General features: G+C 47.3%; 1 protein-coding gene across 1 annotated transcript in view; it reads left to right on the forward strand.

The window, feature by feature from the left end:
• Nucleotides 1-18,359, forward strand: part of UNKL (unk like zinc finger) — a 113,071-nt gene that overhangs the window by 57,391 nt on the left and 37,321 nt on the right. Inside the window, exon 9 of the mRNA XM_075318084.1 lies at nt 17,831-17,893. Coding sequence (XP_075174199.1) covers nt 17,831-17,893 — 63 coding nt within the window. The remainder of the gene's footprint in view (nt 1-17,830; nt 17,894-18,359) is intronic.

Genomic DNA, 18,359 nt, shown 5'->3' on the forward strand with positions numbered 1-18,359 from the left:
ATTAATATCAGGCAGATAGATGACCAATATAGGTTTTTTATTTATTGCACTCACTTATATAGTGCTAATAATTCAACAGTGCTTTACAGACATGATCAACATTGTCCCCATTGGTGTTGACAGTCTAAATTCCCTATCAGCATGTCTGTCTTTGGAGTGTGGGAGGAAATTGAAGAACCCGTCGAAAACCTATGTAAACACTGGGAGAGTTCACTGAGCTCTACCGTGCTGCCCATACACTTGTCATATTTCCTATCTATAGAAAGGTAAAATTGTGATAGGAGACATGACCACAATATATTCTGACTGAGCCCTCCATGGGTGAAGATATCCTAAAAGTTGGAGAGCTCTTAAAATTTTGAAGGGTGAAGCACATCCCACAAACAGCTGCCATATGAGCTCATTGAAGGGGAGATATGTGGGTGTAACTTTGATTTAATAAAATGCAGAAATTGGGTTTGGTCCTTGGAAGGTAAAGCTTGCTGGGGGACCTGTCCATCTTTCCGAAGGAGTACCTGCCTCGTCTAAGCTTTGAAGCCATTTCAGTGAGGTTTAGTCATTTTTCTTTTCTTTATCCTTTTATTTTATGTAATTGTATAAACTGTATTGTTCTGTTCCACTGCCTATTTAATTATAAAACTTAATAGCTTTGTTCCTTATGCTCTATAAACCGCATCCCCGGACTCATGAGGTCAACAGAGTTCTGTTCGTGACATATTGGTGGATATATCTTCAGGCTGTCTCGCAACCGTCCTTGCGTACTTAGACGTGCATGACTAAAGGCCACTTTACACACAGAGATAAATCTTTGGCAGATCTGTGGTTGCAGTGAAATCATGGACATATTGTTCCATTTGTACACAGCCACAAACCTGGCACTGATTGTCCACAATTACACTGCAACCACAGATCTGCCGCAGATTTATCTCTGTGTGTGACAGGGCCTTTAGGCTTTGAGACAAGGATATGCTATTGGCAGGAAAAACCAAGTAGCCCCCGTCACTAAGGGAATGTGCCAAGGGCAAAACCCTGCTGCTATAATTGATATTTCTAATAATGAATTGCTTGTTAACACTAGAAGTCCCAGGAATTTCGAGCTCCATAGGGTTCCAATGGTAGAAATGTCAAATGACCCCTCTCTGGGACTTCTAGTGTTAAGGAGGGCATGTCATCTGAGTATGAGTATTTGGGTTTTGGCAGCCTCGTTTTCTGGGATATAAAAATGGGCATATAAAGACAGAGGACATGCAGAAATAAGAGTATCGATCTCTTGTTTACCTGCTAGTGGACATGTGACCGCTTCAGCAGAGGCCACATGTACCTGCTAGTGGACATGTGACCGCTTCAGCAGAGGCTACATGTACCTACTTCCGGGTTAGTCTTCACTATCTACTATTTAAACCCGGCGCCAAGGGAGACAGCTGCAAGATGCCTCTCTCCTGATGCAGTTTTGTGCTGAAAGAAAATTGAAACGTACGTTGGGCGACTTGGTTGAGGTCTTTACAGCGACCTGGCCTCCCTATCCAACCCACCAATGTTGGTGGACACTTTGTAATAATACTTTATCTGCCTGTAATGTTATACAATGGGATCTAGGTATGTCCCAATTAACATGTATATATCCGAATAGGTGTACTTGTATCTATTGAGACTCCAATCATTATATTGTGTACTGGGTGTTCTTTCCTATGGTCTTTTTAATGATTTGGCCTCCCAATTCAACTTACCAATACGCATGGTAGATAATTTGCATAACTGCTGCATTTATAATCTGACGTTTTGCTAATGGGATTTTGGATTGTTATGGTTGTTTTATATACCCCAGTAAGGGTCGCTACATGTTTTGGGACTCCAAACTTTGTGCTAAATATCTGATCCAATATGTCACATTATGGAGTATTATTAACTTTATGGGTGGCCTGTCCTTGGTATTTTAACATGTTTTTATGAATTACGGATGTCCATTTTGTGTCATGAATACACTTTTTTGGACTCATTTGCACTTTAAAAACTCTTGTTCCTCTTTTCTCATAACATGATTTTGAGTTTGTGCCTTATGTGGGGATTCGGTAGAATCAAGACCCACGTTATTCTGTACACGGTGTTGCGGAGCGTTTTTCTCATATGTACCTGCTAGTGTAGATGGATCACTTCAGCAGAGGCTAATTGTATCTGCTAGTGGACATGTGACTTCTTCAGCAGAGGCCACATGTACCTGCTAGTGTAGATGTGACTTCTTCAGCAGAGGCCACATGTACCTGCTAGTGGACATGTGACTTCTTCAGCAGAGGCCACATGTACCTGCTAGTGGACATGTGACTTCTTCAGCAGAGGCCACATGTACCTGCTAGTGGACATGTGACTTCTTCAGCAGAGGCCACATGTACCTGCTAGTGTAGATGTGACCACATCAGCAGAGGCCACATGTACCTGCTAGTGGACATGTGACTTCTTCAGCAGAGGCCACATGTACCTGCTAGTGTAAATGTGACCACTCCAGCAGAGGCTAATTGTACCTGCTAGTGTAGATGTGGCCTCTGCTGAGCTGACCCTGCTATTTCCACCTCTGAAGCCGGTGATTGCCAATCTTTGACTGTCCCATAGACCATGGATGGAATGTGGGTGCGGATGCTCCATTCTGCTCTCCACAGCCCTGTTGGTGAGATCAGTACAAGTCCTAGCAGTATGATCTTTGCAGTCACAAAGTTTTCAACTATTGTATAACAACTTATAACCCTAATGCAACCCATTTTAAGCCAAGCCCCGTACACATCCCAACCTATTGCAAGGGATAGTATTGATCCGGCATGTCTGCCCGACAGCTGTCGGATACCTATGGAGAGCTCTAATACATTGATAATACAATGTAAAAGGGTTGCATATTTATAATATTGACTCTCATAGACATTGAAAATTCAGTGTTTAAACCCAAGAGTATTTGTGTTGGAAATCTTCGGTAAATTGTGGCCGTCTTTCTGTGGTTTCCGCTTTAAAATCCTTCACAAAAGGTGACGCATCACTTTAAAAAGCCATTTTCAGATCTCTGGTGGAAAAATCCTAAAGAAGTACCGTAGTTTTTGATTCACAAGATGCATCCCAAATTTAGAATCCAGTGGCAGTGGTGTCTTACCGGGGGGGGGGGGGGGGGAAGAGTCAGCGGTGGTGGAGTGGGGTCACCTGCAGTAGCAGGGGGGTGCAGGTAGCAGGTGTCCCAGATGCAGTGGCCGTGCGGGCTTCAAAAAAAATGGCCCCCGGAGTTGGCGCATGCGCAGATTGAGCTCTCAGCTCAATGACAAGCCAAGATCTTGTCTGCGCATGCGCCATTTTCCTCACGTCCGCTGCTGGGAGAACAGTGGGCCGGAGGCGGAACATGCGTAGGTGAGATCTTGAGCCGAGAGCTCCATCTGCACACGCACCGCCTCCAGGCGCCATTATTTGAAGCCCGCACTGCTGACATTTTCAGGATGCCCCTGCCTCTCCACTCGCAGGACTGCAGCACAGTGCCCCGTAGGCCCCAGCATTGCCCCTGCCTCCTGCAACCCCTCTCCACCACCTCCTGGTAAGGTGCATTTGGATCATAAGATGCACCCCTCATTTTTCTCCCAAATTTTTGGGAGGAAAACTGTGTCTGATAATCTGAAAAATACGGTTAAATATGGGTAGTTTATTTGAGCTTTTCACACAGATCTTGCATGTTAAATTCTGCATGGGGAGAAAAAGACAATGTGAACATGTCTCTATGGGGGTCTGTATACGAACAGTACAAGAAAAAGCGCCACCAATTGCTTTACATTAAAGTCTGCTGTTGCCATTCAGTTTTTAAAACCGCTTTTGGGTAAGTACACACTACTTCTTTAAGACACCTGCTCACCCGCCAAATTTTACTCCTTGGCTTTGCGGTCGTTTTAACGGTGGCTCTACAACTAACGTCACGGCACGGTGGCTCAGTGGTTACAACTGCAGTCTTGTGGTGGCTCAGTGGTTAGCACTGCAGTCTTGCAGCGCTGGGGTCCTGGGTTCGAATACCACCAAGGACACTATCTGCAAGGAGTTTGTATGTTCTCCCCGTGTTTGCGTGGGTTTCCTCCCACAGTCCAAAGACATACAGATAGGGACTTTAGATTGTGAGCCCCAATGGGGACAGTGTTCCTGATGTATGTAAAGCGCTGTGGAATATGTTAGCGCAATATAAAAATAAAGATTTATTATTTTTTAACGTTTTTTTATTATTATTATTATTATTATTATTATATTTATTATTATTATATTTATTATTCCTCCTCCTTTCAAATTTAGAGAGAGTTCCAATAGGGGATACTTTTATTTTTTATTTCAGACATTTTTCTAAACCTGAAGAGGGGGCAGAAAAATTGCTGAAAAATTCTGAATGTATTGAACTGAACAAAGCCTGACAGCAGCCCCCTCTAGTGGTTGAACGCTACATTAAACCTGTCAGCTGTTTTCTTGCTGCCTTTACAGAATGAAAGTCTCCATTTCAGAAAAACTGCTTGTCTAAAATATAATATTCGCTAATATAACACCATTAATTCCACGGCGCTTTGCAAACATTGACAACACTGTCCCCATTGGGGCTCACAATCTTTATTCCCGATCAGGATGTCTTTGCAGTGTGGGAGGAAACCGGAGAACCTGGAGGAAATGTACACAAACACAGGGAGAACATACAAACTCCTTGCAGATGTTGTCCTTAATGGGATTATAACCCAGGACCCCAGCGCTGCAAGACTGCAGTGCTAACCACTGAGCCACCGTGCAGCACCACAATGGAGATTGTTAAGCAATATTTTCTATTTCTTTGTGCAAACTTGGCTTTATCAACAAGTTTGAACTACTTTCATAAATTTGGTGCATTTTATGACTAAGTTTACACCACCTATTAGTTGGCTTACTTTGTAGCATAAACTTGCACCACAATTTTCCCACACATTAGGTCATATTGATAAACCGCACGCCCTTTCACTACAGCCACCCATTTTTCGTCAACATGCCTCTAAAAGTCAAAATAAACATGGTGCAAGTCGTATCTGGAAGCTGTATATGCTTGAATTCTGGGATATACGGCTTCATAAATATGCCTGCGTCTTTCAGGGATAACGGGGAGATGGGTCCGCTGGGTGGTTTCCTTCAGACTAGCTTGACTGACTGATCTCTATAAGCACAAAACACATACAGCTGCACTCTAGAATGCTAAAAATGAATAAGGGAACTCTGGCATTGCATTACTACTATAGGAATATATGAAAAACGAGATACTTAGCTTATGTATTGGCCAATGCATTTGAGCCCGGTAACCATGACAAGGTGATCTCTATATACCGGGACCCTAACTTAAATGTCTCTATCTGGGTTAAAAACCAACATGTCTGGGCAGAAAGGATCCAGCTATAAAGGAGGATGGACACAGGTTAAAGGGCTGAGTGCTCGGTTTCTTATAAGCAAACTGGTAGTGACCTGTCAATCAAGCTGATCTGGGCGGGGAGAAGCCACAGAGACCCACCCAATGGACTCCTCTTACCGTGTCTGGCTCATTTATTTGAGAGCAGCTCATGGCTGGATCATTTTTGCTCTGGATATCTGCATTGTGTGGATGTTTTTTTGGTCTTCAGATTTTCTACACTGTGTTTTATGCCAAGATAACACACATTATTTGTTTTTCTTATGTCTTTTTATACTTTTAGGTGCTACATTCTGTGATTGCTTATAGTAAAAATATATTTCAGTATTATCTGAGCTCCGCTTTTGCAGTGCGGATTCATAAGAATCCCCCGAATAGATATGGTTACACATTGAAACATTCTGGCAGCCTGCAGTCGCCACTAGAGGGAGCTAAAGAGATCTTGCATGTTGTATTCATTGTATAGTGCTATGTAATGCTGTTTTCGGATTTGCGTTGTTTTCCATCAGTCTCAATCAGTTTTGTACAATAGGATAAAGAGTTGCACACAAGTCACAATGTATATGGGAATGATGAAAAGCAAAACTGCTATGGGAATACTAGACTGAAAAATACAATGAACTATCTGAAAAAGTGAAAAAACATGAAAAATGAAATATGCATAACTGCTATGAATAATAGGAATATAAGATATGTTTAGCCATTGTATTGATCAATGCAAAAGAGCCCCAAAACCAACGCCAAGGTAATCTCTGTTCTTGGGGTCCCTAGCCTATATGTAACCTCACCTGCAGTTAAAAAACTTGCTCTGTATTGGAGGCAAAGGACCAAGCTATATATGTGAAGTGAAACAAATGGCTATGGGTGGGGCAGGGTTCTCAGACAAAAAGTGCATACTAACTAAAGAATGTATGTCTGGAACACCAATGGTGTGAACATGGTGCATGACTCAAAACCCCATCACCGCACACACACCGCACTACCGCCCCATCATCACCGCACACACACAGGCACTACCGCCCCATCATCACCGCACACACACCGGCGCTACCGCCCCATCAGCACCGCACACACACTGGCACTACCACCCCATCATCACCGCACACACACCGGCACTACCGCCCCATCATCACCGCACACACACAGGCACACTTCTGAGCATGCTCTGTTGCTAAAAGCAGATCCGTCGATCCAAAAAAGTTGCATTCTGCGTTCTTTCCCGCCGACGGTCAGTCATTCCACAACTGAAGCGTCGGCCGGCGGATGCAACGCGAGGCCATCAGTCGCAATTAATCGTCAATACCACGTATTGCACTGTTTTCCAAAGCGGCGGATTGTGACTGAAGGGAAAGAACGCAAATATGAAAGCAGCCTAACATCGTGCTCATCTGCCAGCTGCAGGTATCCAGAAATGTAACGTATTCCTCTGTACAATGCAAAAGGTTTTATCACCGTAGTCTAAGGGCGCAGTCACACAGCCGTATAACTCATCCGGGAATCTCATCATCATGCTCACACTGGTCGGCGGCTCTCCTGACCCGAGCATGGAAATACATGCTGATACGCTCAGGTCAGGAGAGCCGCCGACCAGTGAGCATGGAAATACATGCTGATACGCTCAGGTCAGGAGAGCCGCTGACCAGTGAGCATGGAAATACATGCTGATACGCTCAGGTCAGGAGAGCCACCGACCAGTGAGCATGGAAATACATGCTGATACGCTCAGGTCAGGAGAGCCGCCGAGCAGTGAGCATGGAAATACATGCTGATACGCTCAGGTCAGGAGAGCCGCCGACCAGTGAGCATGGAAATACATGCTGATACGCTCAGGTCAGGAGAGCCGCCGACCAGTGAGCATGGAAATACATGCTGATACGCTCAGGTCAGGAGAGCCGCCGACCAGTGAGCATGGAAATACATGCTGATACGCTCAGGTCAGGAGAGCCGCCGACCAGTGAGCATGGAAATACATGCTGATACGCTCAGGTCAGGAGAGCCGCCGAGCAGTGAGCGTGGAAATACATGCTGATACGCTCAGGTCAGGAGAGCCGCCGAGCAGTGAGCGTGGAAATACATGCTGATACGCTCAGGTCAGGAGAGCCGCCGAGCAGTGAACGTGGAAATACATGCTGATACGCTCAGGTCAGGAGAGCCGCCGGCTGTTTGATACTAACATATGGTATACATTTGAAACTAAGCCACGCTTTGGACTAGTTAGACAATCAGGTGCCCGACGGCAGGGTCACTCCCTATCCATAAGGGAAGGAATTAATTGGTAATCACTGGGTCCTCCGGGGATCTCATGATTGAGGATCTGCAAACTCCTCACTGTATGGAGCACAGGTCAGTAGCAGAGTACAGCACTGCTTTTTCCATAGAAAATGACTAGGGCAGATGTTCACATGCACACCCTCACTTAGAGACCCTCTCAGCAGCATTTTACAAAGTAGAGACCACCACATATCCATTTTGTATATATTCTTTAATCTATGCTTGAAGCCTTCTTTTATTTATAACTTTGCGCATAGGAGCGGGCCTTTGGGGTGGGACTCGTGGAAGGGTCTTCTGCTCTTTTCCGGCCCCTCTGCTACCTCTGGGTGTCTTTTCTTCATCCTTTTATTTAAATTTCGTGCTGGCGCCATTTTAGCAACGGCTGCCACTTCTGCAGATTGATCTTTCTTTTTCGCTCCTAATTGGGAGACCCAGACAGTGGGTGTATAGCTACTGCCTCTGGAGGCCGCACAAAGAACTACACTTAAAAGTGTAAGGCCCCTCCCCTTCTGGCTATACACCCTCCCGTAGGAGTACGGATTCCTCAGTTTTAGCTTTGTGCGCAAGGAGGTCAGACACGCACGCATAGCTCCATTGTTTTTAGTCAGCAGCAGCTGCTGACTATGTCGGATGGAAGAAAAGAGGGTCTATACAGACTCCCAGTATGCTCCCTTCTCACCCCACTTATGTCGGAGGTGTTTGTAAGGTTGAGGTACCCATTGCGGGTACGGCGGCAGGAGCCCACATGCTGATTCCTTCCCCATCCCTTTTTACAGGGCTCTGGGTGAAGTGGGATTTACCGGTCTCCAGGCACTGAGACCGTGCTCCATCTACAGCCCCTGGAGAAGATGCTGGATGGAGCGGAGTACATCAGGGACATGGCCCTGCATCCTCAAGGTACTCTGTGTCCCCGTGTATCTGGCGCTCACACCGCAGCATGCTGGGTGTTGTAGTGCGCCGGGGGACATCAGCGCTGCGGCGCCTGTGCCATGGCCTCATTCAGCTTAGCTGAAGCAGGCACACTTCTGGGAATCGGTCGCGCCGGCCGCTGGGGCTGCGGCGCGGCTAGCACTTGTAGTGCGCCGGGGACTTCAGCGCGGCCTGCGCTTTTACGGCGGCCGCGCTGATAACTACAGTCCCCGGCTTTTTGCGGCCTGCTTCCGTTCGTTCCCGCCCCCAGACCTGCCAGTCAGGAGAGGGGCGGGACGCTGCCCACGTCTAGGACTCGGTCGCGCCGGCCGCTGGAACAGCGGCGCGGCTGGCACTTGTGGTGCGCCGGGGACTTCAGCGCGGCCCGCGCTTTTACGGCGGCCGCGCTGATAACTCGAGTCCCCGGCTTTTGCGGCCTGCTTTCGTTCGTTCCCGCCCCCAGACCTGCCAGTCAGGAGAGGGGCGGGACGCTGGCCAGTGCATCAGCGCTGAGGGCTGGAGTCGTTTTTACATACTCCAGCCCTCACAGTCAGCACAGAGGGGACACTGTTCCCGCACTTTTGTTTGGGAACTCCCACGGACCGCCCCTCTCCACAGAAGCCGGCAGCCATTCTTGTTGATACCGGCAGTCTCCACGGACCCCCATTGTGTGCAGTGCTCGGCCCCTGCGGCGCTTGCACAGTCGGGACCTCTGCTGGACGTGTCCCAGGGTGTACCACCTGTGAATGCTGTCCAGGTGACAGGAACTGAGTTTGCAGCTTTTGCTGACAGAATGTCTCTCACTATGTCACAAATTCTTGACACATTGCGAGCTAGGCCTGTACTTCAGACCACGGACACTGTGCATGTCTTGCCCCCTGGTCCCCCTCAGCTCCTAGCTCCGGGACGGGCATCTACACCTCAGGGTGAAGACTCTGACTCGGACGATGGCCCCGGGCAGCCTAAGCGGGCTCGTTATGACGGGCCTTCCCATTCATCTCAATGGTCTGGATCCCAGCGGGATGAATCTATGGGTGATGAGGCGGACGTAACTGATCAGGATTCTGATCCTGGGACCGCTCTCAATCTAGATACACCAGATGGTGACGCCATAGTTAATGATCTTATATTTAACATCAATAAGATGTTGAATATTTCCCCACCAGCTCCTCCTGTAGAGGAGTCAGCTTCGCAGCACGAGAGAATCCATTTCAGATACCCTAAGCGTACATTAAGCACTTTTCTGGACCACGCTGACTTCAGAGACGCAATCCAGAAACCCCACGCTTATCCTGAAAGGCGTTTTCCTAAACGACTTAAAGATACACGCTACCCTTTTCCCACTGAAGTGGTCAAGGGTTGGACCCAGTGTCCAAAAGTGGATCCTCCAATTTCAAGGCTTGCAGCTAGATCCTTGGTTGCTGTTGAAGATGGAGCGGCACTTAAAGATGCCACTGACAGGCAGATGGAGCTCTGGCTGAAATCCATCTATGAAGCGATTGGAGCGTCATTAGCGCCTTCTTTTGCGGCCGTATGGGCACTCCAAGCTATCACGGCCGGGCTTGCGCGAGTCGACTCAGTCACACATGCATTTGCCCCGCAGGTAGCACCATTGACCTCGCAAATGGCAGCATTCGCGTCGTACGCGATTAATGCTGTTCTTGACGCTACAAGCCGCACGGCAGTGGCGTCAGCCAACTCAGTTGTTTTGCGTAGGGCTCTGTGGTTGAAACATTGGAAAGCAGATTCTCATTCCAAGAAGTGCTTAACCAATTTGCCTTTTTCTCGTGACCGATTGTTTGGAGAGCGTTTGGATGAGATCATCAAACACTCCAAGGGTAAGGACTCTTCCTTACCGCAACACAGACAAAACAAGCCCCAACAGAGGAGGGGTCAGTCTGCTTATCGGTCCTTTCGTGGACAGGGCAGGTCCCAATTCGCCCCGTCAAAAAGGACTCAAAAGGACCAGAGACGTTCAAATTCTTGGAGGTCTCAGTCACGCCCAAAAAGACCAGCCGGAGGAACCGTTGCCAAAACGACGTCCTCCTGACTTGCGGTCTCCGATTCCCACACCCGCGGTCGGTGGGAGGCTGTCCCACTTTGGCGACATTTGGCTAGCAAGCGTCAAAGACCGTTGGGTGAGAGATATTCTGTCTCACGGGTACAGGATAGAGTTCAGTTCTCGTCCGCCAACTCGTTTCTTCCGAACTTCTCCACCACCAGACCGAGCCGATGCTCTGTTGCAGGCGGTGGCCGCTCTAAAGGCGGAAGGAGTGGTGACCTCCGTCCCTCTTCAGGAACAAGGTCACGGTTTTTACTCCAATCTGTTTGTGGTCCCAAAAAAGGACGGATCGTATCGTCCCGTCCTGGATCTGAAGTTGCTCAACAGACACGTAAAAGTCAGGAGGTTCCGGATGGAATCCCTACGCTCCGTCATAGCCTCAATGTCTCAGGGAGATTTTCTAGCATCAATAGACATCAAAGATGCGTATCTCCACGTGCCGATTGCACCAGAGCATCAGCGTTTCCTACGTTTCGTCATACACGACGAGCACCTACAGTTCGTAGCGTTACCCTTCGGTCTGGCAACAGCCCCCCGGGTCTTCACCAAAGTCATGGCAGCAGTAGTAGCTGTTCTGCACTCGCAGGGTCACTCGGTCATCCCGTATCTAGACGACCTGCTTATAAAGGCATCCTCTCAAGAAGCATGCCAACACAGTCTGAAGGTGGCGCTAGACACTCTCCAGACTTTCGGGTGGATTATCAACTTTCCAAAGTCTCATCTAACCCCGACCCAATCTCTGACTTATCTTGGCATGGAGTTTCATACTCTATCAGCGATAGTGAGGCTTCCACTGGACAAGCAGTGCTCGCTACGGACTGGAGTGCAATCTCTCCTTCAGAGCCAGTCGCACTCACTGAGGCGCCTCATGCATTTCCTAGGAAAGATGGTAGCAGCAATGGACGCAGTCCCGTTCGCGCAGTTTCATCTGCGCCCTCTCCAATGGGACATTCTGCGCCAATGGAATGGGAAATCGACGTCCCTCGACAGGACTGTCTCCCTCTCTCAGACTGCCAAGGACTCTCTACGTTGGTGGCTTCTCCCCAACTCATTGTCACAGGGAAAGTTGTTCCTTCCCCCGTCCTGGGCAGTGGTCACGACAGATGCGAGCCTATCAGGGTGGGGAGCGGTGTTTCTCCACCACAGAGCTCAGGGGACGTGGACTCAGGAAGAGTCCACCCTGCAGATCAATGTTCTGGAAATCAGAGCAATCTATCTTGCCCTGCGAGCCTTCCAACAATGGCTGGCAGGCAAGCAGATTCGGATTCAGTCGGACAATTCCACGGCGGTGGCGTACATCAACCACCAAGGGGGAACACGCAGTCGCCAAGCTTTTCAAGAAGTCCAGCGAATTTTGACGTGGGTGGAAAGCAGAGCGTCCACCATATCTGCAGTTCACATCCCAGGCGTGGAAAACTGGGAAGCAGACTTTCTCAGTCGCCAGGGCATGGACGCAGGAGAATGGTCCCTTCACCCGGACGTGTTTCAACAGATCTGTTGCCGCTGGGGGACGCCGGACGTCGATCTGATGGCGTCACGGCACAACAACAAGGTCCCAGTTTTCATGGCACGGTCTCACGATCACCGAGCGCTGGCGGCAGACGCCTTGGTTCAGGATTGGTCGCAATTCCGACTCCCCTATGTGTTCCCACCTCTAGCATTGTTACCCAGAGTTCTCCGGAAAATCAAGTCCGACTGCCAGCGAGCCATACTCGTCGCTCCAAATTGGCCAAGAAGGTCGTGGTACCCGGATCTGTGGCATCTCACAGTAGGCCAACCGTGGGCACTACCAGACCGTCCAGATTTGCTGTCTCAAGGGCCGTTTTTCCATCTGAATTCTGCGGCCCTGAACCTGACTGTGTGGCCATTGAGTCCTGGATCCTAGCGGCCTCAGGTTTATCTCAGGGAGTTGTTGCCACAATGAGACAGGCTAGAAAACCATCCTCAGCTAAGATCTATCACAGGACGTGGAAGATATTCTTAGCGTGGTGCTTGGCTCAAGGGTTTTCTCCCTGGCCATTTGCATTGCCAATTTTTCTTTCCTTCCTGCAGTCTGGGTTGGAAAAAGGTTTGTCCCTTAGCTCGCTTAAGGGTCAAGTCTCCGCGCTATCCGTATTCTTTCAGAAGCGCTTGGCACGGCTTTCTAAAGTACGCACGTTTCTCCAAGGAGTTTGTCATATCGTTCCTCCTTACAAACGGCCATTGGAACCCTGGGATCTGAACAAGGTTCTCCTTGCTCTTCAAAAGCCGCCTTTCGAGCCTTTGAAAGAGGTTCCCCTTTCTCGGCTTTCACAAAAGGTAGTTTTTCTTGTAGCGGTCACGTCTCTTCGAAGAGTGTCCGAGCTGGCGGCGTTATCTTGCAAATCTCCCTTCCTGGTGTTTCACCAAGACAAGGTAGTACTGCGTCCAATTCCAGAGTTTTCTCCCAAGGTGGTTTCTTCCTTTCATCTCAATCAGGATATCACTTTGCCATCTTTGTGTCCGCATCCAGTTCACCAATTTGAAAAGGGTTTACATCTGTTGGACCTGGTGAGAGCACTCAGGATTTACATTTCTCGCACGGCGCCTCTACGCCGTTCGGATGCGCTCTTTGTCCTAGTCGCTGGTCAGCATAAGGGATCGCAAGCTTCCAAATCCACCCTGGCGCGGTGGATCAAGGAACCAATTCTTCACACATACCGTTCTGCTGGGCTTCAGATTCCATCTGGACTGAAGGCCCATTCTACCAGAGCCGTTGGTGCGTCCTGGGCGTTGCGGCATCAGGCTACGGCTCAGCAAGTGTGCCAGGCGGCTACCTGGTCGAGTCTGCACACGTTTACCAAACACTATCAAGTGCATACCTACGCTGCGGCAGACGCCAGCCTAGGTAGACAGGTCCTTCAGGCGGCGGTGGCCCACCTGTAGGAAGAGGCTGTATCACAGCCCGTTCATGTGGTATCTTTTTACCCACCCAGGGACTGCTTTTGGACGTCCCACTGTCTGGGTCTCCCAATTAGGAGCGAAAAAGAAGAAGGGAATTTTGTTTACTTACCGTAAATTCCTTTTCTTCTAGCTCCAATTGGGAGACCCAGCACCCGCCCTATCTGTTCTTAGGGTTTCGTTTTTTCGGGTGCACATGTTGTTCACGTTGTTTCTTAAGTTCTCCGATCTAATTATCGGCTTGAATTTGTTTTTGAAACTGTTATTGGCTTTCCTCCTTCTTGCTTTGGTACTAAAACTGAGGAATCCGTACTCCTACGGGAGGGTGTATAGCCAGAAGGGGAGGGGCCTTACACTTTTAAGTGTAGTTCTTTGTGCGGCCTCCAGAGGCAGTAGCTATACACCCACTGTCTGGGTCTCCCAATTGGAGCTAGAAGAAAAGGAATTTACGGTAAGTAAACAAAATTCCCTTCTTTAGCAGTTTTCAGGAGAATGGCACCTTTTGCTGCGCATGCGCATATTGCTCAGTGCCACCGACGCCATTTTCCTGAAGTCCGCCATGAGATCAATCTGAGCAAGCACCGCAAATAAGAATAAAGAAAAGACACCCAAAGGCAGCGAAGAGGCCGGAAAACAATAAATTTTCAAACACAGGTGTAAGAAAATACACAAAAGAGGATCCTTCACCTCCAGTATCATTTATAACAAGTATGACAGCGCTAATATGGCCATCTGTACTTAGAAGATGTCAGCAGCATTTAACTCTTTATACAGATGGGATCCTGCGGATATCCATTTTTGGAATCACCAGTAGTGCAATCACTGGATAGATCATTTTTAATTTTGGGAAGACCCCTTCAGTAGCAAAAGCAATAACGCGGATATGAAAAAAAAGCCTTGTTTTGTGTTACGTATCCTCTATTTATGGGCTCTCGGCTGTAATGAGCTTTATATCTGCAATGGCTTCCAGTCGCACAGCTACATATGTGACTCATTTGGTTCTGTCTATCATAGCCGGTCTCTGCAGAACACCAATTTCAGCGACCTAATCGAATAGTAAATATTGGTCTCCGGGTCTCCTCCTAATTAATAAATAGAATGTGAACAACTGGACCCCATTGGTATAATGAAGCTCCATATTGATTACTTACACAGATACATTGGTTCACCCTTGTGCCTGCAGCTCGTACCATTCAATATGTTTGTACATGAAATGAGAATGTAGGGAGTGGGGGGAAAGTTGTGTTTTAATGTCAAATTATGATTCCAAGGGAATCTGTCTGCAGGTTTTTGCTCCGGTCTGTGTACACTTCGAATATTCTGTATCATTTTGACCACTTCAATTAGAGCAGGGGGAGAGGAGGGCGACTGACGTTATCAACTATAGGGCGGCTAAGGGTCGATCCAATTACAGTCATATGAAAAAGTTTGGGCACCCCTATTAATATTAACCTTTTTTCTTTATAACAATTTGGGTTTTTGCAGCAGCTATTTCAGTTTCATATATCTAATAACTGATGGACTGAGGAATATTTCTGAATTGAAATGAGGTTTATTGTACTAACAGAAAATGTGCAATCTGCATTTAAACAAAATTTGACTGGTGCAAAAGTATGGGCACCCTTATCAATTTCTTGATTTGAACCCTCCTAACTACTTTTTACTGACTTACGAAAGCACTAAATTGGTTTTGTAACCTCATTGAGCTTTGCACTTTATAGGCAGGTGTATCCAATCATGAGAAAAGGTATTTAAGGTGGCCACTTGCAAGTTGTTCTCCTATTTGAATCTCCTATGAAGAGTGGCATCATGGGCGCCTCAAAACAACTCTCAAATGATCTGAAAACAAAGATTATTCAACATAGTTGTTCAGGGGAAGGATACAAAACGTTGTCTCGGAGATTTAAACTGTCAGTTTCCACTGTGAGGAACATAGTAAGGAAATGGAAGAACACAGGTACAGTTCTTGTTAAGCCCAGAAGTGGCAGGCCAAGAAAAATATCAGCAAGGCAGAGAAGAAGAATGGTGAGAACAGTCAAGGACAATCCACAGACCACCTCCAAAGACCTGCAGCTTCATCTTGCTGCAGATGGTGTCAATGTGCATCAGTCAACAATACAGTGCACGTTGCACAAGGAGAAGCTGTATGGGAGAGTGATGCGAAAGAAGCCGTTTCTGCAAGCACGCCACAAACAGAGTCGCCTGAGGTATGCAAAAGCACATTTGGACAAGCCAGTTACATTTTGGAAGAAGGTCCTGTGGACTGATGAAACAAAGATTGAGTTGTTTGGTCATACAAAAAGGCGTTATGCATGGAGGCAAAAAAACACGGCATTCCAAGAAAAGCACTTGCTACCACAGTAAAATTTGGTGGAGGTTCCATCATGCTTTGGGGCTGTGTGGCCAATGCCGGCACCGGCAGGAATCTTGTTAAAGTTGAGGGTCGCATGGATTCAACTCAGTACAGTAGATTCAACTCAGTACTTGACAATAATGTGCAAGAATCAGTGACGAAGTTGAAGTTACGCAGGGGATGGATATTTCAGCAAGACAATGATCCAAAACACCGCTCCAAATCTACTCAGGCATTCATGCAGAGGAACAATTACAATGTTCTGGAATGGCCATCCCAGTCCCCAGACCTGAATATCATTGAACATCTGTGGGATGATTTGAAGCGGCTGTCCATGCTCGGCGACCATCAAACTTAACTAAACTGGAATTGTTTTGTAAACAGGAATGGTCAAATATACCTTCATCCAGGATCCAGGAGCTCATTAAAAGCTACAGGAAGCGACTAGAGGCTGTGATTTTTGCAAAAGGAGGATCTACAAAATATTAATGTCACTTTTATGTTGAGGTGCCCATACTTTTGCACCGGTCAAATTTAGTTTAAATGCGGATTGCACATTTTCTGTTAGTACAATAAACCTCATTTCAATCCAGAAATATTACGCAGTCCATCAGTTATTAGATATATGAAACTGTAATAGCTGCTGCAAAAACCCAAATTGTTATAAAGAAAAAAGGTTAACATTAATAGGGGTGCCCAAACGTTTTCATATGACTGTACATTGTGTAGACATATGGATTGTCCGTGGTGAGATTTTTATAATAATGTGTTTATACTCAGTTATGTGACTATAGCAAGGTGGTGGCTTCCTCTATGTCTAGATCAAGGATATCTAACTGAAATACATAGAGGGCCAAAGTCATAAATTTGGACAAAGGCGTGGACCAACCTAGTCTCAGGCCCCACATAGTCCTCTATACAGAATAATAGACCCCACGTGGTCCTCCATAGAGAAAAATGGGCCCCCCTATAGTCCTCCATACAGAATAATAGTTCCCACATAGCCCTCCATACAGAATAATGTGCCCCACGTAGCCCTCCATAGAGAAAAATGAGCCCCCTATAGCCCTCCGTACTGGATAATGGGCCTGCTGTAGCCCTCCATACTGGATAATGGGGCCCCCTGTAGTCCTCCAAACTGGATAATGGGGCCCTCCATACTGGATAATGGGCCCCCCCCATAGCCCTCCATACAGAATAATGGCCCCCCTCCTAGCCCTCCATACTGGATAATGGGGCCCCCATAGCCCTCCATACTGGATAATGGGGCCCCCATAGCCCTCCATACTGGATAATGGGGCCCCCCATAGCCCTCCATACTGGATAATGCCCCCCCCATAGCCCTCCATACTGAACAATGGGCCCCCATAGCCCTCCATACTGAACAATGGGCCCCCATAGCCCTCCATACTGAACAATGGGCCCCCATAGCCCTCCATACTGAACAATGGGCCCCCATAGCCCTCCATGCTGGATAATGGGCCCCCCATAGCCCTCCATACTGGATAATGGGCCCCCCTAGCCCTCCATACTGGATAATGGGTCCCCTGTAGCTCTCCATACAGGTTAATGGGCCCCCTGTAGCCCTCCATACTGGATAATGGGCCCCCTGTAGCCCTCCATACAGGGTAATTGGCCCCAGGAGTTGTCCTACTAGAACTATAATAAGTTTTAAGGTGCTGTTATTGCTTAGGCACGGTCTTATAATTCAGACCTATACAGTGCTGTGCTTTTTAGGATCATTTTTTGGCAGAGGCCGGCAGTGGTGCATTGTAGCTTTGCTCTGATTGTTACATATAGATATTCATGTAGCAGAAGGAGCTGATCTTTACTGACGTGTCCATTTATTTGCTGACGTGAACATTATTCTCTAGTTACAAGTGTTTCCTTTGCTTTCTAGGCAAAACACAAGTGCCTGTCTTTGGATAATAATCATAAACTGAATGACCAAGAAAACAAACAGGTAAGAACTGCACGTGGTGTGCGGACATGTCTGTAATAATGCTAGAGTATCCTCTTATGCTAACAGTGCCAGATCCAGCTATAGATCTGCCCCATCGCTGTAAATTAATACTGATTCACTAAAGTACGGATAGAACGTTGATTATGGGAGGAAAAAAAAAAAGAAAATGCTTGATATGTGTAATGTTTGCATGCAGTGCAGTATAATCTCCTTGCATTAGAAGTGTGGATATAAAACAAATCAACAGTAAAATATATATTCCATTTTATCACCTGGTCCTGTGTTGAAGAGGCTGCTTAATGGGAATCTGTAATGTAAGAGCATGATGTAGGGGCAGAGACCCTGATTCCAGCATTGTGCCACTTACTAGGCTGTGATTTGCTGTTTCAATAAAATCCAGCAGCAGATTATAGTTACCGGACTAGGTGTCTCGTGCATCGTAGTCCAGCCACGCCCCCACCCTTAT

The sequence above is a fragment of the Anomaloglossus baeobatrachus genome, chromosome 7 (genome assembly GCF_048569485.1).
Source record: "Anomaloglossus baeobatrachus isolate aAnoBae1 chromosome 7, aAnoBae1.hap1, whole genome shotgun sequence".
Lineage (NCBI taxonomy): Eukaryota > Metazoa > Chordata > Amphibia > Anura > Aromobatidae > Anomaloglossus > Anomaloglossus baeobatrachus.